Source organism: Podarcis muralis, chromosome 11 (assembly GCF_964188315.1).
Source record: "Podarcis muralis chromosome 11, rPodMur119.hap1.1, whole genome shotgun sequence".
Taxonomy (NCBI): domain Eukaryota; kingdom Metazoa; phylum Chordata; class Lepidosauria; order Squamata; family Lacertidae; genus Podarcis; species Podarcis muralis.
The window spans coordinates 50,314,063-50,334,551 of NC_135665.1; the positions used below are offsets into that span (position 1 = coordinate 50,314,063).

At 45.3% G+C, this 20,489-nt stretch overlaps 1 protein-coding gene across 1 annotated transcript; it reads right to left on the reverse strand.

Annotated features, from left to right (window-relative positions):
* Window positions 1-437: 437 nt before the first annotated feature.
* RXFP3 (relaxin family peptide receptor 3) lies at window positions 438-5,168 on the reverse strand. The gene has a single exon (XM_028749349.2). The coding sequence runs from the start codon at window positions 4,319-4,321 to the stop codon at window positions 2,957-2,959; it is 1,365 nt and encodes a 454-aa protein (XP_028605182.2). The 5' UTR covers window positions 4,322-5,168; the 3' UTR covers window positions 438-2,956.
* Between the last annotated feature and the right edge of the window lie 15,321 nt (window positions 5,169-20,489).

Below are 20,489 nucleotides of genomic sequence, written 5' to 3' on the forward strand. Positions count from 1 at the left end.
CATACCAAGAACTAACTTAGTTGGTCTTTAAGGTGCTACTGGAAGGAATTTTTTTTGTTTTGACTATGGCAGACCAACACGGCTACCTATCCTTTCAAGAGGTTTGCTTTGATCTGCAGCCCAAAGTAACAATGCTTGCATCGTATTTGCTAATGTGGTAAAAGTGTTGCAGAATTAATGAAATGTTAGGTGTTTGCAGTAGGAGAATTCTTGCCAGGTTCGTGTGTTTGGTTTTTGAAATGCAAATGGACAACACAAGCATCTGAGAAGTGCCCTAATTCTAGAACAGTCAGTTATGTGCACAAAGGCACACACATCAACACAAGAGAAATACTTGAAGTTTAAGTGTCTTTCCGCTGAGCAGAGGGATTGATTCTTTCCAGGCAATGCTTGGCTGCAGACAAGGTTTTACGAAGTAATAAGAATGCTCCATGTAATATGCATATGGTGGTTTAATAATCTACAGATAACAAGGTTCATACTTTCGATACAGAATTTTTAAAATACAAAACATTTTGCCTTGAAACATCCTTTTCCCCCAGACCCAGAACATCACCCCAGGTTTTTAGTTCACATTAATTTCCAAGAATAGCGTGCCCTCACATTGCAACAAGCAGTCTTTGGTGCAATCCCAGCCCTTGTGTGTGAACATGGTGTTGCTACAGTAGTAGCCATGGAGAATGGAGCACTCCATAGAAATCAAAATTGGAGAGAATTATCTCTCTGCATGTGGGTAAATGGTGGCAAAGAATGTAAGAGCTGAGGTTTTGAAAACAGGGAGTCAGAAGGAGGAGAAAAACTGGTCACCTATGGTTCAAGTGTGAAGTCCAAGACTTTTAGGTAGTGAATGAGTCTTGGGTAGAAATTTTGCCACCAGGTATACTGGAGAGAGAATCTTTCCAGAAGCTGGTCAAGAAAAGGGCAATTACTTCAAATGTTAAATATTTCCATGAAGGGCAGCTCAACCAACATGATTAGTGATTACAGTCAAATAGAACTTCCATGTGCAGTGGCAGTGTACCACCAAATACCAAACACTGGTACCAAACAGCAGGGAAGGGGTTTTGCCTCTTATGGGACATGTTCCTTGCCACTGTTGGAACCAGGATGCTGCCCCCAAAGGAGCTTTTTCCTGTTCTGGAATCCAGACTTGGCAGGAAAAACCTGTTGTATGTCAGCTCCTGGATCTTTTACAACCTTCCTCACAAAATGAGCTTGCACCACCATCTGGTCTCAACCACCCACCTTGGCAGCACAGCTTAAATTTTTTATCATGCTCTTTTGAAATCCCAGATATCCTCTGCTAGTTCGCAAACTGAATCATCTCTCAGAAAATAGGGTATGTTTGTGCTATATTTCCAGGAGGAGCCATTTCCAGGAGAACAGCCATGTTAGTCTGTTGCAGCAAAAAAACCAGAACAAATACACACCAGGAAAGAAACTTGTGGCACCTTCAACACAACTGCACTGGTTAAGTATATGAATGGACTAAGGTTCATTCATCAGATGCGTCCGAAACTACAACCCTGCTTCCTCTTGTTCCCTCTCCCTTTGAATCAAAGGTTCACACCAGGATTAGAGCAAGACCTGTTATCTCTTTCCCTCTCATCTTCAACCGTCCCCTTAAGAACACAGATCCCAATATGGGCACTCAGAACATGGAACATACTTAGAACATCAGTCCTGGAGAAGTCCCTGAGAAACCTTGTTTCGTCTCCACAGGAACTGAACCCTCTGAGGGACCTTCCTCTACAGAAAAGTCTCTCACCCCCCAACAAGATGTAATAGCCAGCCAAATCCCCCTCCCATAAGGTGCAAGAACTCCACCTTCCTGATTCCTGTAAAACCAGAAAGTCCCCAGGAATGGATTTACATACCTTGCTTCCCCTGGACCAGTCCAGAAACTCACTACCTTAAGACAGCTCCTTCTGCAGTCATGGGGAAGCACTACTACAGAGCTGGCTCTTCCATTAGGCAGAGTGAAGCAGCTGCCCCAGGTGTGGTTGCTGGAGGAGAGAAGAGTGCACCCCTTAAAGCTAGCTAGTCTACTGCCCTCTATTGTGGTGAAGACCACTATCCCATCATCACCAGCGTTGAAGTAAAATTCAACTGCCAATCTGGCCAAATTCAGTATATAGAACTAGGGGTTGGGATGAAGGATCTTGTCCTTTGCACCTGCAGCAAACTGTATTGGGCTAGCCCTGATTTCCTAAATGCCACACACACACACACCTTTATTTGGGGAAAGGGTGGGAGAGCATCTGCCTTGCATATAGAAAGTCCCTGCTTCAGTCTCCAGGCAGGGCAGGGAATGTCGTCTGCAGCCCTGGATAAATGCTGCCCATCAGCAGAGACAATACTGAGACAGATGGACCACTGGTCTGACTCAGCTCCCTATGGTCCCGTTGCCTGAATTATGGAACAGCCCTACACACATTTCCTATGGGATGTGAGTGGCACTGTGGTCTAAACCACGGGGCCTCTTGGGGTTGCCGATCGGAAGGTCGAATCTGCATGATGGGGTGAATTCCCGTTGCTCTGTCCCAGCTCCTGCCAACCTAGCAGTTCGAAAGCACACCAGTGCAAGTAGATAAATAGGTACTGATGCAGAAGGAAGGTAAATGGTGTTTCTGTGTGCTCTGGTTTCCATCACCGTGTTCCGTTGCACCAGAAGCAGTTTAGTCCTGCTGGCCACATGACCCAGAAAGCTGTCTGTGGACAAATGCCGGCTCCCTCGGCCTGAAAGCAAGATGAGCGCCACAACCCCATAGTAGCCTTTGACTGGACTGAACCTTACCTTTTTTACACATTTCCCTCCCCCCTTTGGGAATGGAAGAATCCAAGGAGCACATTGCTTGGCTCCCCCACTCACCAAGATGGGGTGCGCTCCAACACAGACCCTGACTTGTTGACCCTGGAGATTGGAAACATCACAGCCTCACTCAGCCCCTTAAGCTTATAAATGCAGTTCAGCCGAGGTGGTGGTGGGCAAGAAGTCAGAGCGGCTACTGTAGACCACCACCCCAGGGGGATATGAGATGATGTCAGGCAAGCTGACTGCTGCAGGAGCAGCTGGAGCCGCAGAAACAGCTCTGGGGTCAATGGGCATCAAGGTGTGCAAGGCTTGCTCCTCATGCTCGGGCTTGGTGGTGGCAGTGAAGGGGCGCATGGCTGTGAGCGAAGGCGAAGTGATCCTCCACAGCAACTTCTTGAGGGCCTTGCGGAACTCCCTGCGCATGAGGCAGTAGAAGATGGGGTTGAGGCAGCTGTTGGAGTAGGCCAGGCAGATGGTGATGGGGAACAGGTAGGTCTGGGAGAAGAAGTAGGCGTTGCTGAAGGGCAGCACGTTGAGCTTGATGAAAATGCCCCAGATGGTGAGCGCCTGGTTGGGAAGCCAGCAAAGGAAGAAGGAGAGCACCACAATGGTCACCGATTTCGTCACCTTGGACCGGCGCTTGGTGCTGGGACCGCAGGAGCTGGCGCCCATGTGCCTGTCGCTGATGAAGCGCACCAGCAACAAGTAACAGAGGGTGATGATGCCCAAGGGCAAGAGGAAGCCCAGCAGCACCTTCTGGGCATGGTACAGCCCCAGCCAGAAGGGGGTATTGTTGCCTTGGCTGTCGGGGAACTTGACCAGGCAGAACTCCTCCTCTGTGTAGATGGTGGAGGTGGTGGAGTAGATGCCAGTGGGCAGGGAAGCCAGGATGGCCACCAGCCAGATGAGGACGCACAGCCACTTGGCCGAAGTGCATCCCCCACAAAGTCCGCCGGGCCTTTTGCTCTTCAGGGCGGAGGCCACTGAGTGGTAGCGGGCCACACTCATGGCTGTGAGGAAGAAGACGCTGGCGTACATGCTCACCGTGGTCACGTAGGAGAGGATCTTGCACATGGCGTTGCCAAAGAGCCAGGTGAAGTCCAGGGCGTTCTCCACCGCCCAGAAGGGCAGGGTCAGCACAAACTGGAAGTCCGTGGCGGCCAGGCAGGTCACAAAGAGGTTGATGGAGGACTTGTTCCAGCCTTGCTTGCTTTTCATCAGGTAGAGCACGAGGAGGTTCCCCACTAGCCCCAGGGCACACACCACGGAGTAGATGGTGGAGATGAAGACCCTCAGGACAAGCGAGCCGCTGCCTTGCGGCCCATCGGCTCGCTCCAGGTGGACGAGGCTCCTCCAGAGCTCCTGCAGGGACGCGTTGCTTCGGTTGCTCGACAGCCTCTCCTCGAGGAAGCTGGAGAAGAAGGAGCCCAGCGAGTCTCCGGGCTCCACGTCCTTCATGCTGGCGGCCAGGGAGCAGTAGCTGTAGTCACACGGGGCATCCATCATCCCATGGCAGACGGGAGCTTCGGCCCGTCTCTGCCCCACCGACCGAGCTGGAAGGCAACGAGGGCGGCTCCAAAAAAGTCCCGGGCGAGGATCCTGCGGAGAACTTTTCACAAGGAGGAAGGGGCGCTGCCGGCCGGGTCTCCCTTCTGCTAAACTCACATGGATGAGGTGGCAGGAGGGATCGCGTTGCCAAACAACCAGCACCGATCCAAAGGCGGTTGCAAAAGGAGCTTTTCAGATCCAAAGGCGGCGGGCAGACAGTGACCCAGTCGCTGCTCTGACTTTGTTGGGTGATCTCCAGAAAGCAACCCCGCTTGCCGGCTGCACAGAAGGAGCTGGGATAGGAATCGGGTTTCGGATTGGGCACGGCGTCTCGCTGGTCTTTGGAAGCGGAGCCTCTCCGGATCCTTCTGATCTGGCCGCAACTGCCGCCCGAGTGCTGCCTTCCGCTCCGGTGCAGTCATTCATATACAGCGCTGCCTTTCTGCCCCCGCTGCTTGCGCTTCAGAGTGCGCGCGCAGCTACGCGCCCGGGGAGCTCTCCAAGGTGCCGAAAAGGTAGCGCCAGTTGCGCCCGCCTCTGTCCCGCTTCTTGCCCCGCAGCAGCCAAATTAAGTGGCACTGCTGAAATATCCGACTGACAGAACTTCACCAGTGGTTTTATTTTTGACGCCGGGATGCCAACAGTGTGCTTTTCTTCCTTCCTTCCTTTCCTTTTCACTGGTTTTCTGCATGAAAACCATCACCATCATGGGCAACGCACAGATCCTTGCGTTCAAACACAGGCAGTGACTGTATTTTAAACTGTAAATTTAATATAGAAACCTCCACGGGTTCTTGTTTTCAACAGAGCGCGTGTTCCTGCTTTGAGAAAATCTTTTTCATACTTGTGGGGTGGGGCCTGTTTCCCCATGCTGCAAATGGGGAGGGGGGTGGAGAGAGAGAAACAATCAACTTATCCCGTGTTTGTCTATTGCAAACACGTGTCTTTCAATATCGCTTTTTTATTATGTCTCCTATTTTGCAACCTCATGTGCATGCATTATGATTTACCTCGGATTTTAACATGGAGTGACAAAGGACTCTGCAAAATTAAAGAGAAACGGGGGAAACTGGGGTTCTCCACGGCCACTAGGTAATTACAAGTAGCCCTCAGGACACTTTGATCAGGCAACAGGTATGATAGCTTGAACCGTGGTACATTTTACTTACCTTCAGTATTTTAAAAATATGTTTAAAAACTGGTCAGAGCCCTTAAGTGTATTACCTTTTAAAGTTTTAAAATAACAAAAAAAATCCACCACACCCAATAGCCCACCCCCTCAAAGACAATATAATAATAATAATAATAATAATAATAATAATAATAATAATAATAATAATAATATCTTTATTGTCATTGCCCCCTCTCGGGGACAACGAAATTACTTATATAAAAGCAATAGGTTGGATCCAGACTAAGGCTGCAATACTAACCCCTTTTACCAGGGAGCAAGCCCATTGAATTCAGTAGGACTTCTGGGTGGACATGGTTAGGATTGCTCTGCTAGCTGTGCTTGGAGTAGACTGCTGAAACCAGCGTGGCTTGAGTTAATTCCATGGATTTCAAAGAGTCTGCTCCAATGATGGCTAACCACGGCTCTCAGAATCCACCCTATACAACATATAACCAGCCAAATCCAAAACCAGCCAGAATAGGTGTGCCTTGCAACCTTTTCTGAAGGCAGTTCCATATAGAGGATCCCATGCAGGTTCCGTGGAGTCCCTTGCTGAAACAGTGGTCCCAGATCTTCCTCAGAGTAGGTCTCATGTCTTCCACAGAGGCTCTCTCCCCTGTCTCCAGAATTAAAACAGATGTCTACAGGGGATAGCTCAGTTGGTTAGAACATGGTGCTGATAATGCCAAGGTTGCAGGTTCCATCCCCGTATGGGACAGATGCATATTCCTGCATTGCAGAGGGTTGGACTAGATGACCCTTGTGGTCCCTTCCAGCTCTACAATTATATGATTCTGTAATTCTCTTTGGTGGCACAGCAGCTCTGGATTGCCCTTCCAAGTGTGGGACCAACATTATTATAGTTTAAGTGAAGTCATGCCTGTTTTATCAGGCTTTCAGGCCCACTGCACAATGATTAGGGTTTGGATGATCAGATTGTTTTTATCAGTGCTGCTGTCTATTAACCTTTGTCAATTGATATATGTACTGCACTTGTTTTATCAGGCTTTTAAGCATTATATAACCCTCCGTGGACACTAATGGTGGCGAAGGAGGTAAGACATGGTTCGAACAATATAAAATTGAATATACAGTGGTACCTTGGGTTAAGAACTTAATTCGTTCTGGAGGTCCATTCTTAACCTGAAACTGTTCTTAACCTGAAACTGTTTTTAACCTGAGGTACCACTTTAGCTAATGGGGCCTTGTGCTGCCGCCACGCCGCCATCACACAATTTCTGTTCTCATCCTGAAGCAAAGTTCTTAACCCGAGGTACTATTTCTCTGTTAGCGGAGTCTGTAACCTGAAGCATCTGTAACCTGAAGCACCTGTAACCTGAGGTACCACTGTATAAATATAAAATCGAATATATAAATATATAAAAGCCAGTAACTGGGACCAGAAGCCGACTGGCCATTGGTATGGATGATGGAGCAGAGAAGACAATATTCACACCTCCTAGTATGTCTAAGGAGCTGGGCAAACACATTTCGCCCTTGCTGCCAAGGGCTATGGCACTGCGTTTTGCTCACTGACTTAACACAAGCTGTCTCCATCCTGCCCCATTTCCCTGTGAGCAATAAAAACTCAGAAATGTTCTTCTCCCTACTCATAAGATGATGGCAGTGATGATGATCAAGCATCTGAGCAACTACATTCAGTCCTGACTAATGACACTATTCAAGAATGGGGAGATTAATAAAATGGTAATAATCATAACTATTATCAGCGGAACAATGTGATGGTGATTGATAGTGCTTTAACGATTATAGACCTCAAGAGAAGCAGGCTGGGCATTCTGGCATGCTTAAGGACTGTTAGGAGGGATTGCTGAAGTTAAAAGCATCAACCCAATAGTCTCTTTTCTAAAGCAGTCAGATCTTCAAAAGGGAACTCTGGCTGTCGTTTCAACATGGCCCACTAGAGGTCGCAGGAGTAAAGGGAAGCAAATCTGCCACATCCTTCCATAGCACCAGCGACGGATAAGAAGGTTACAGTTTTGCCAATGCTGCTGAGTTGGAAAGCCCTGATATACACAATTCATTGCTGGTACACTTAAAAGTACAAGGAAGGTTGTGAACAGCCGGTGCTCGGCATCAAGTCTTTATCCAACTTTCCCAAAGAGTCTTCCAGCTGGTCATAGATTTCGTTGCACAATAAAAATAAACGGTCCTTTGGCTATATGTATTTCATTTATTAATTTTATATACCGCCCTTCATCTGAAGACCATGGTGGAGCTTACAATATAAAAACACAAAAATATATGCCATAATAAAAAGCAAAAACACAGTTTAAATAGTGGGGTAGGAGAGCTGGAGGGGGGGAGGAAATTCACATCTGGCAACCAATGAGCCCCTTTGGTTTCAGATAGTAGATGGATAAAGGTAAAGGTAAAGGGACCCCTGACCATTAGGTCCAGTCGTGGCCGACTCTGGGGTTGCGGCGCTCATCTCGCTTTATTGGCCAAGGGAGCCGGCGTACAGCTTCCGGGTCATGTGGCCAGCATGACTAAGCCGCTTCTGGTGAACCAGAGCAGCGCAAGAAAACACCGTTTACCTTCCCGGTGGAGCGGTACCTATTTATCTACTTGCTTTGACGTGCTTTTGAACTACTAGGTTGGCAGGAGCAGGGACCGAGCAACGGGATCTCACCCCGTCGCGGGGATTCGAACCGCCGACCTTCTGATCAGCAAGTCCTAGGCTCTGTGGTTTAACCCACAGCACCACCTGCGTCCCTAGTAGATGGATAAGGTAAAGGTAAAGGTACCCCTGCCCGTACAGGCCAGTCTTGACAGACTCTAGGGTTGTGCGCCCATCTCACTCTAGAGGCCGGGGGCCAGCGCTGTCCGGAGACACTTTCAGGTCACGTGGCCAGCGTGACATCGCTGCTCTGGCAAGCCAGAGCCGCACACGGAAACGCCGTTTACCTTCCCGCTAGTAAACGGTCCCTATTTATCTACTTGCACCTGGGGGTGCTTTTGAACTGCTAGGTTGGCAGGCGCTGGGACCGAGCAACGGGAGCACACCCCGCCGCGGGGATTCGAACCGCCGACCTTTCGATCGGCAAGCCCTAGGCGCTGAGGCTTTTACCCACAGCGCCACCCGCGTCCCAGTAGATGGATACATGAGTCTAAAAAGCCCAGGACACAAATTTTCATGACCCTCTAACAGCTATGGTGGCTCATTTACCAGAAGTAATGCATTTTGTGTTACCTCTAGAATGGTTACTCGATTCTGACCAAACTAAGCCACCTAGAGCACAATATACACCTGGAAATTCCATTTAAGTCTGGCCACTTTAGCAAAACCAGTCAATTCTCCTTGCAAGGCTGCAGCTGTGTCCAGAGGACAACAGGTGGCTGGTCATCACAATATTGTTGGCACAAAGGGCCTTCCATTTATATTTGGGTTCAGCCAAGGGTGAATAGCTAAGGATATCTGTCGCTATGAGCCACAGTGGCTATGTTCTACCTCCACTGTCTGAGACAGTGTTGCTGGGAATTACAGGTGAGCAGGCAGCTTCGAAAAGCTTTTACAGAGCTACGACTAAATACAATAAGCTCTGCTTATAGAGATGGGAGCCATAGAGGCATACCAAAAAACGAACGTGTTTGCATTAGGGGATGTTCTGAAGTAGAGGACCTTATGCATTATATCTTGCACTGTCACTAGCTACAGGTGAGCAGGGTGCTATTGCACTCATGTCCAACTTGCAGGCATCCCACAGGAATCTGCTTGGCCACTGTGAGAGCAGGATGCTAGACTAGATGGACCACTGGCCTCATCCAGCAGGCTGGTCTTTAGTTCAAGTGGTAAAATAAACAGAAAAGGGGATAAGACCTGTTCTGCCCCACGCAAAATCAGGCTTTGTTCCAAATTGAGACTGTTAACTCTAATCTTGCTTTTGAAGCTGAATGCTTTACTAAAATAAATAATTTTGGGGCCAGATTTCATTTTTGTCAATACTCTGATTAAGATTGCCCCCACTCTAGGCAATCAAAGGCTTTGAATACATCTAGAACTAATGATTGCCAGAGGACAGCCTGACCTTTTGCTAAAATCAACATTTAATAATTTGCATATTGGATTAGCTATATTTCTGCAGCGGACAAAGCAGGCCTGTTCTAGATCAATTAGCCTGCCCAGAAACTCAGGATTCATATTTGAATGAATAGATTTAATTGCTTGGAAAGTGAATCAGATTTACAGTCCTGTTTCAAACCTCACACTAGCTGTGAACAGATGTGCTCTACCTGGTGTACTTTGTTGGTGTACTAGTATTATCACACAGCTGAATACTGTACTAGTACCTGGTGTACTAGTATTATCACACAGCTGAATACTTTCCAAGCTTTGCAAACAGAGCACCCTCTCCTGTATGAGTTGGAGGAGAGAGTTGCAATCTTTACAACTGAAAAAGTATCATTAGCATAGAGAGTTAATATGCATCATGGGGAGTAGCAATGTCAATGATTCTTGAGTAATAACTGACGTAATTATCAAGTCTATAGTGCACTAAATAAGCAAGAGGAGGTGATTACAGCTTAGCATGACAGTCTGAGGACTCTCCAGCCACTTGCAATAAAATTAAAGCATTATTAGGACTGAGAATAGTGCCTTCATAACAGGGAACCTGAGTGCTTGTAGCTTCTTGTTCTGTTTCCTCCTTAGTATACTTCTTTTCAAAAGCTTTCTCTGTTAAAATGGAAAAGAAAACCTTTATTATCACATTACACAATGAAGTAGACCAGCCAGATAAGTTATTACAGGCTAGCAAAAAGAAAATTTAAAATAGCCTTTTAAAAGTTGGTTGGTAAAAGAGGGGTGGATTTTCCCATCCATCTACAAATATGCATTGTTTCCATACTGCCAATGGATGAAAGGTCTTGCTTTCTTTTGCAGCCAGAACAGAAATACAGTGGGCTAGGCTGGTGGATGAGGGATGGATCTTTCATTTTTCCATCATTCACCCATCACTAGTCTGCTTGGTTCCAACACTGGCATTTCTCCCTGCAGATATGGACGCCAGGCAGGCTGGTGGAGGAGGAACAGGGCAACCAGTCTGAAGGGAATTCCATTCACTCACTTGCACGCAAGGAGATGGTGGCAACCAGGCTAGTAGTTAAATGCAAGGCTGGGTTTGCAACAGACCAGAGGATTGTAATTTGTTTAGCCTCACTTGTGTGTTTGTTGTGGGTGCTGCTTGCTGGGCATTCCTGAAGATAAAATTTCCCTTTGCCTTCCATGAATGTGAGTGCTATGATTTCATTAATTACAAAGAAGCTATCTTGGGCATATTTAATTAGATAATTCCCAAAATGCTCTTCCTTCTTTTCTTTTCTTTTCTTTTCTTTTCTTTTCTTTTCTTTTCTTTTCTTTTCTTTTCTTTTCTTTTCTTTTCTTTTCTTTTCTTTTCTTTTCTTGCTTTTCATGATTTCACAAGTGAATAATTTTTTGAAAATCACCATCATGTTGCTAAACGTATGCACAAATGGTTTGAGAGCACTCATCACAGAAGTAGCTCATTTCATTTCCCCCAACATAAAGATATAAATCAAGCTGTTTTGAAAATAGTGAAAGCTGAATGGATTCATCTAGCTGCTGGACGTAAACTTAATCCAATGGTTTTTGCTTTTCGAGTGCTGTTTTACAGTTTAAAAATCTTGTACTACAAGGATCAGAGGGTAAATCATGAGGGCACCATGAGACGTTAGCCGGGAACCTTCTAATCATCACTTTGCTTATTATAGTGAGCAGTGCTGTTTTTCTAGGAAAAAATGGTCCTGGAACTCACCAGCTGAAAAAGACCTGATAGTGAGCCACAAGGTTGCAGAACGGCCAGAAACAGAGCAGGGTTCAGCGTGATTTCCACCCCTCCAAGAAGGTTATTGGTTCCCCCAGACTCAGGCCTAGATGTTTGTGCTTTCAGTTTCCAGCATATTGCCCTGACAGTGGCTCCTGATATTGACTGTACAGTATCCAGCACTTCTGGATGAATACTTTGATTATAACCAGGGATGGGGAAATGAAGCTGTCCCCTGAGGTGGTGTTGGAGTCTAGCACCCACCACCCTGATTTTGGGGCATGCTAGCTATCCATTCTTAAGGAAATCAGCCCTGAGTGCTCACTGGAAGGACAGATCCTGAAGCTGAGACTCCAATACTTTGGCCACCTCATGAGAAGAGAAGACTCCCTGGAAAAGACCCTGATGTTGGGAAAGATGGAGGGCACAAGGAGAAGGGGGCGACAGAGGATGAGATGGTTGGATAGTGTTTTTGAGGTTACCAGCATGAGTTTGACCAAACTGCGGGAGGTAGTGGAGGACAGAGGTGCCTGGCGTGCTCTGGTCCATGGGGTCACGAAGAGTCGGACATGACTAAATGACTAAACAACAACAAAAGCTAGGACTGAAGACCAAAGATTCCTCATCCCTGGTTTCTTTCTTTCTTTCTTTCTTTCTTTCTTTCTTTCTTTCTTTCTTTCTTTCTTTCTTTTTTCTATGCCGCTTTATATTTAAAAGAAAAATCTCGAAGCAGTTTACAGCATATTAAATCAATAAAACATAAATAAAACAATCTGAAGAAAGTCAGATATAGAGTATATAGTCCAAGCAACATAAGAGAAAACTAAAATATTATCTTAAAGATTTCAAAATAAAACCTTGCAAAGTTTAAGTCCTAATAAGTGGGTGGTGTTGTCTCAAATCATTCTTCCGATGTGATGGTTGGCCCCTACTGGTCATGATTCCTGGACAACTTGTCCCACCCCTATCCAAGCGAAATCTCAAGTCCTAAATCTGACAAACCTAAAAAGGACGAAAGGAGACTTGATGTCCTATATCTTGGAGGAAATTTCATCAGACGTTGCTTGAGTTCTGAGGGTGAGAAAAGCTGAACCTGCTGCATCCCCCCCCCCCATCCAATTATACAATGAAAGATTTAACAACCCCCTTGTATCTTGTTTCCACATGATCTGACTGCTTACATTGTTAGTTTTAGGCAGGAGGCTAGTCCAAAGTGCAGCAGGGAGCTCAAAACTCTGCAATCTAGGGAATAGGAAATGGGAAACAATACAAGCAAATAAGCAAATGGGGAGTCTGGAAGTAACTTCAGATTTATTCAAATGGTTGAAGGCTCATGAAGCCACTGCCTTGCTGAAGCTGAGCAGGTCTGGATCTGGTCAACGCTGGATGGGTGGCTGCCTGGGCACACACTAGCTATGCATAGCTGTCAACGTTTCCCTTTTTTAAAGGGAAATTCCCTTATTCCGAATAGGATTCCTCGCAAGAAAAGGAAAGAGTTGACAGCTATGTAGCTATGGCCGCAAACCGGGAAATCATATATAAAAAGCAAAATGAATATAACTAGCTGCCTCGCACCCCATGTTTCTCAGGAATTTTTAACCCCCACCCACCAATAAAACCCAGTGCAATTTTGAAATCAGCAGTTAAAAGCAGTGCTGCTTCTAAGGAACTTTTGCACCTTTAATAGTTGTGTACTACAGGGGAATTAAAGATGCAATAATTAAAGATGCAGGAGACCCATGTCCTCTTTGGCACATGACTCAAAAATATCAATTATGACTTAATCAAATATAACCTCTTGTCTTTAAGGAATTCTTTAAAATAATACATGTCAGAAATGGAAGGTTTGAGGTTCTGATATATTTTGTTTACCAAGGTAAGCCCAATACAGGTAAGGACGTGCATATGTATACTCTTTTTTAAATGTTTCATTCTCAGAGAAAGAAATCAATTATGTGGAAAGCACAATGATTCAGAACTCCTCCTCCCCCAAAGTATTTATGTAGACAACATCTGCTTCAGCTACTATGATAATAACCATAATAAACAGCTTTCTTCATTAAAAGGAAGCTTAGAAAAGAAATGAGAAACAGCAGGAATCCTTCAGGGTGAACAGAATGAAAAACTATCATTTTCCATACACGTTTGTCAGAAACATTTTGAAAAATTAATTGGGGTGAGTGGAGTGGAGGAGGAGAGAGAAAATGGAATTTGATTCCCTGGGACATCTTATTCAAGTCAATAGACCACAACATTCAGCAAATGCAAAACAGGGAGAATTTGAGAGCTGTTTCGGAGCATAATGATGAAATATTGTTTCCAGTTTTCAAGGCTGCTATCCTAAGCATGCTAACCGAGGAGTAAGGGTCACTGAATACAGTGGGATTTACTTCTGAGTAAACAGGTGTAGACCTCAAAACAATTGTGTGAAAGAGGAAATTACTCTGAGTGCTCACTGGAAGGACAGATCCTGAAGCTGAGGCTCCAATACTTTGGCCACCTCATGAGAAGAGAAGACTCCCTGGAAAAGACCCTGATGTTGGGAAAGATGGAGGGCACAAGGAGAAGGGGACAACAGAGGATGAGATGGTTGGATAGTGTTCTTGAAGCTACCAGCATGAGTTTGACCAAACTGCGGGAGGCAGTGGAAGACAGGAGTGCCTGGCGTGCTCTGGTCCATGGGATCACAAAGAGTCAGACACGACTAAACAACAACACAAAACAATTAAGCGTGTAGGAACCCCATCTCCTTTTCAACTGGCTAACCTCAAAACAATTGTGTGAAAGAGAAATTTACTCTGAGTGCTCACTGGAAGGACAGATCCTGAAGCTGAGACTCCAATACTTTGGCCACCTCATGAGAAGAGAAGACTCCCTGGAAAAGACCCTGATGGAAAGATGAAAGATGGAGGGCACAAGGAGAAGGGGACGACAGGGGACGAGATGGTCGGACAGTGTTCTTGAAGATACAAACATGAGTTTGACCAAACTGCAGGAGGTACTGAAAGACAGGAGTGCCTGGTGTGCTCTGGTCCATGGGGTCGCAAAGAGTCGGACACGACTAAACAACTAAACAACAACACAAAACAATTAAGCCCCATCTCCTTTTCAACTGGCCAACCTATTCAGAGTGGGGCTGTCATTCGCAGAATTTCACTTGCACCAGCAGTGATCCTGCATCAGCAATGCATTGCTGGGCTAGGTATTGTGACGTAGCAATCGTCACAACTTTGTTAGGGTTGCGGTTAGGCATTGTTTGACCTTGTGTGGGGGAGGGGAGGTGTGGCCATCACCTGCCCCTCCATGCTTAAGGGTATTCCGTTAAAGGAATCCCGGGGGTGTTGATCTTGTCCGAAGCCCGGTCAGAGGCTAGGGCCTTGACACAACGCCGACGGAAACACCAGGGGGAGCTCGAGTTGGTATGCACCCTTACCGGACTTCCTGCACAGCGGGCAGGAGTCAGATATAGTCGGGTCCAATCAATGCCTAAGCCAATACTGCTCACATTCTGTAATTCAATAAAGTTGTGGCCAAATTTGCCCAATAACATAAACCTAATATCCGTGTCATGGAAGTGAGAGCTGGACCATAAAGAAGGCTGATCGCAGAAAAATTGATGCTTTTGGTGATGGTGCTGGAGGAGACTCTTGAGAGTCCCATGGGCTGCAAGAAGATCAAACCTCTCCATTCTGAAGGAAATCAGCCCTGAGTGCTCACTGGAAGGACAGATTGTGAAGCTGAGGCTCCAATACTTTGGCCACCTCATGAGAAGAGAAGACTCCCTGGAAAAGACCCTGATGTTGAGAATGATGGAGGGCACAAGGAGAAGGGAACGACAGAGGACGAGATGGTTGGACAGTGTTCTCAAAGCTACCAACATGAGTTTCACCAAACTGCGGGAGGTAGTGGAAGACAGGAGTGCCTGGCGTGCTCTGGTCCATGGGGTCACGAAGAGTCGGACACGACTAAACAACTAAACAACAACAACAATATCCATGTCCTTGTGTGAGTTATTTCCCAACGAGGGGGTGGCTGCGGGGTCTCGACATGCAAATGTAGGCTTGCAACTCTTCCTTGTCCCTTTGCATTTCTGGCTACACCTACAGATGAGACATCTTTGAGTTCTCCAACCCAGTTTTTTCCTCATCTCCTGTATGGCATACCTGAAGTCCTGTTTATTACATCAGGCAGGGGAAGGAGGCAGATGACCCCTGAAACCAAGGAAGAGATGAGTGGAAGAAGCAATAACTCCCTAGTGTACAGGTATCCCGCTGCCTTGGCCAGGTTAGTTCTATTTTGCGGGGGGGGGGGGGAGGTGCCAGAACTCACCAGAAACACCTCCCTTGTTATCTTATAATGGCACAATGCCCAGGAATTCCTCTGCAGCTTGTATTTCTCCTTTCACAACCTAAACAATCAAAATCCTTCCATGGATTAATCTGTAGGGTTTTGGGGAGCCCCCCCCCCCACAAAACCCACTGGGGCTGTGCCCACATTCCCATTAACTGCATCCAGTGTGTTCCTACTGCAAGTTTGTGAAGCCATGTGCACCCACCACTAGGCACAACCTACATCTATCCTGTAGGGTTGTGTATTGTTGTTTTGTTTCAGAGAAATACTGCATATTTGATAAATGCTGCATTTTGATGTGTTCCTCCCCCAATCCAGCTTCCATCTGATTTTAAAATGGAAATCATATGTATTATTATTTATTAAATTTTTATACCACCCTTCATCCCAAGATCTCTGGACAGTTCACAGAGTAGACATCCACACCTGCTCTCTGTCTGTGACCAGATAGTGGGTGACATGGAAGCACATCTAACCGTGCTCATGTGTACAATGATGTGCATGTGTGATTTGAAACTAGGGCGGAAGGTGGGATGACCCTCAGGCATTTCGAACCCATAATGTGCACACAGCCTGGTTTAGACAAGACCTTTTGCATAACAAAGGAGATAGTGACCACATTTGCCAGGGCCAATGCCCCAAGATTTAACCATCTTGTTCAGACTTACAGTAATATACAAGTGGTACCTTGGTTCTCTAACTTGGTTCTCCATTTGACTCCCGAAACCGTTCAAAAACCAAGGCACAGCTTCCGATTGGTTGCAGGAGCTTCCTGCACTCAATCGGAAGCTGCATTGGACGTTCAGCTTCTGAGAAACGTTCACAAACCGGAACACTTACTTACACATATGGTTTTCAATTGTAAACTATATGTTGATCTCCGCCCGCAATTTCTAGATCAACTCTGTATCCCCAAATGGAAACCAGAGTCAGAGGTCATACATTTTCTATTACTGGGGAATGATCAGGAGCTCACCAAGTTAGTGGCTAGATATCTCTGTTTGGTTTTTTTGTCATCGAAATACAATGCAGACGTCTGATCTCCCTGGAGACCTAGAGAGGTGATGATAGATTGCTCTGCCTCCTTTCTTTTAGCAAATGTTTTGTGCCACTGGGGAAGTGGTAATTCTGTATTGATTTGTTTTGGATGTTGTATGTGATGCCAACAAAGGTTTTATGATACGATGCTTACTTCTGGGTTTGCAGCGTTCGGGAGCTGATTTGTTTGACAACTAAGCCGTTCAAGAACCAAGGTACCACTGTATATTTAACAGGAAGATTTAAAGGAACTATTGGAAAGACTATTCAAGGCAGCAGAGATATGAGATGATCAGAGCGCGCCCCCCCCCCCCCGAACTTGAAGCATGGGAAGTCCCAACAAAAAAATTATAATTTAGGCAGAATATTTGGACTATTTGATATGTATTTGTATAATTTGGAACATTCAATGTGATTTGATTGGATTGTTAAAATGGGAAACTTAATAATTTTTTTTTTTAAAGGCACCACTGTATATTTAAAGTTCATTGGTGCTGGATTATTTCTTTTCCATTGCCCACCATGGAAAAAAAAGTCAATTGTTTTAGCAGGACTCAAAATACTGAATCCTGGCATCTGCAAGGGGGAGGCATAATGTACCTTAAAAGGCTGCAGAGCGTCAAATGCATCTCAAATTCTTATTGTGAAGTCTCTTTCCACACTATTAAAGCAACAGAAGGAGAAGTCATATGGGAAACAGATTTTGCTGAGATATCTGGGTTATTGCAAGCAGATTCAGGAAAAATCTGCCCAGCAGGGATCTGTAGCAGAGGATGGAGGGAAGGAAGATTAGTGAAGTCATTGTGGAATCTACTAAGTTTGGCTTAAGGAGTTCAAGGCTGGCGTAGATTAGTTAACAACAGCAGTGTAATTATGCAATTTTAGATTCTGGAGTTAATGATCTTACAGAGACCCCTCTCCTTAGATGGTAATGTGAATTTCTTCACTTACTTAAGAATGCAATAACATCTGGAGCATTGCTCTATCTGAACGTCTCACATACCATCAGCAAATAATCAAACGCATCTCCAAAAAAGGATACCATTTTGAACATAATTTGGTCTCCTTCCCCCCCCCCCCCCATATATTGAGGAATAACAGGATGTTTTAATGCCATCATAACCAGAGAGGTGGCTGTGGGGGGAATATATGAACTGAAAATGTCTAATAAACCCAGATTGGTAGCTGGGTTCCTAACTGAGGGTATTTGGCCAGCCAACATGACAGTGATGAGGGATTGAGGACTGGAGTGATCATTCTGTGATATTATGGCAGTGGACAAAGCTGTTTTGTGACTTTTGAATGAATGAATGAATGAATGAATGAATGTGGATAGAATAAGCCACCATGATGCATTGGGGGGGCAGGGATAGTCCAAAAGAGAGGGGGTATGAGAAAATCCAGAATGCAGGGGGAAGTGTGGGAAGGCAGTGCTTTAGAGGCGAATGTCATATGGACAATGGAGAATTAATGGAGTTGCAGGAAACTTACTATCCCCATTAAATAACAGTATGGATGAGCCCTTGATAGCTGGAGATCCTTTTGGAAGTCTCTCTCTCTCTCTCTCTCTCTCTCTCTCTCTCCACCTCCCCAGACTGAAAGTGAGCTGTGTGCATGCAGAAGAGAGAGAAAGAGACTGCAAAGGATACCGGCAGCCTTGGAACTGGGATGGAAACAGAAAGAGACCTGACTTGCTTTCTGGAAGAATTCAAAAATATGGCTTGGGTGTTCCTGCTCCCCCTGCCCCACCCTCCCCAATCTGATGGAGAACAAGATCTATTGGAGTGTAAATGCTATGAACCTTCCAGATGCACAACCTTGACATGGACATCACAGTTTGCTTCAGCACAACCATCCTACAACCCTCCTACAGGGTATCATGTCCACTTGCAGATTCACTAAGAAGATTGGATTTGTTCAGGTTCCAGCCAGCTTGGAACAGAAGTCGTGCAGTTTTGTTCACCATCTCCTTCCCAGAGACTTCTCCACGGTTCCGGCTAGAAAGATCAGATAGCAGGTGGTGAGAGAGATTTTCTCATGAGTGGGGAAGGGCAAAGGGGTCATATTCCTTTGCTTCCCTTTTAGCTTCATGGCACACATTCCAAACCAGGATGTCAAGGTATTAGGAGCTGGAACTGCCCCATTCCTTTGTCCTTGACTCGCCCCCCGCACCGCCATCTTTTCCATGTCCACCTCCTCAGCTGACACCACAAATCCTCTGGAGGCTCACAGGTCATGGTCAGGCTATTCTTGTAAATCTTTTATTGTTGTTGTCACAAATTCATATACCGTATTTTTCGCTCTATAAGATGCACCAGACCATAAGACGCACCTAGTTTTTGGAGGAGGAAAACAAGAAAAAAAATATTCTGAATCCCTCTTGCTGTTCTGGCTTCTGGGATAGCTGCGCAGCCTGCATTCACTCCATAAGATGCGCACACATTTCCCCTTACTTTTTAGGAGGGAAAAAGTGAGTCTTATAGAGCAAAAAATACGGTATATCTGTGTGTCTAGGGATTCCCACAAGTATTGTATGTAGAAACCTCCACATTTATTTTTGGGTGGCTCCATTTCGTTGTTGTTATTGTTTTAAAAAGTATTTTTATTAATCAATTTCAACATAACAAATTATCAAACCGTATAATCACATACATTATTTCCCCCCCTTTTTTCCTACCCACTTCCATCCCTCCCTCTCCCCTCCCACCAGCAACTTCCTTCAGCTCCTTTCTCTGATTTCTCTACACATATTATTCTCTGCATGTTATAAAGTTATGTGTATCCTTACCTTATCTATCTATCATGTTATCAACCAATAAATTTGTGTATGTTTATTCAAACCCTGCCAAGGAGTCCAGTTCATTTTGCTGTCTTTTTAGATAATTTGTAAAAAGCTCCCATTCTTCCTTAAAGTCACAGTTGTCCTTGTCCCGCAGTTTATATGTCAATTTAGCCAACTCTGCACCAGCTTTTTCTTGCCACTGTTCTTTCGTTGGGATGTCTTCATTCTTCCATCCTTGTGCTATCAAGATTCTTGCCGCTGTTGTAGCATACATAAATAAATTCTTTGTTTTTCTTGGCAGGTCTTGTCCTACAATCCCTAACAAAAATGCTTCTGGTTTTATTTACAAATGTCATTTTAAACATTTTTTTTTCCAATTCATTGTATATCATTTCCCAAAAATGTTTAAATTCTCTACATTCCCACCACATATGATAAAAAGTCCCTTCTTTTCTTTACATTTCCAACATATGTTTGACCCGGTTTTATACATTTTTTGCTATCTGTACTGGTGTAATATACCATCTATACACCATTTTCATATCATTTTCTTTCAAAAGAGAGCAATCTGTAAATTTCAATTTTACTTTGGGTGGCTCCATTTTGCTTCCCAACGGACAGGTACTCACCTCCTCAGGTTCACTATTAGAGGGAATGCATGACCTTTCAGTGCTTGCTTCATGCACGTGAAATACACAATGAAAACAACCGCTCCTTGGCATGTGGCTCCTGAAGAGGATTTTGTTTTACACCGCCTCTTTCAGCGAGCTGGAGCCAGAGCTGTAGCTTGGCACATACTAGGCAAAAGCTTCTATAGCTCCTGATGAGGATTTTGAGATTATTCCTTAGAAGGTATGAATATCCCTCAGCAATGTTCAAGCTGGTTAAATTCTGCATTTCTCTCAATCTTGCCCCTTCGTTACTTGCCCGAAACCTCTTCTGTTTAGCGAATGAGGCTGCACTGCTATGCCTGATTAT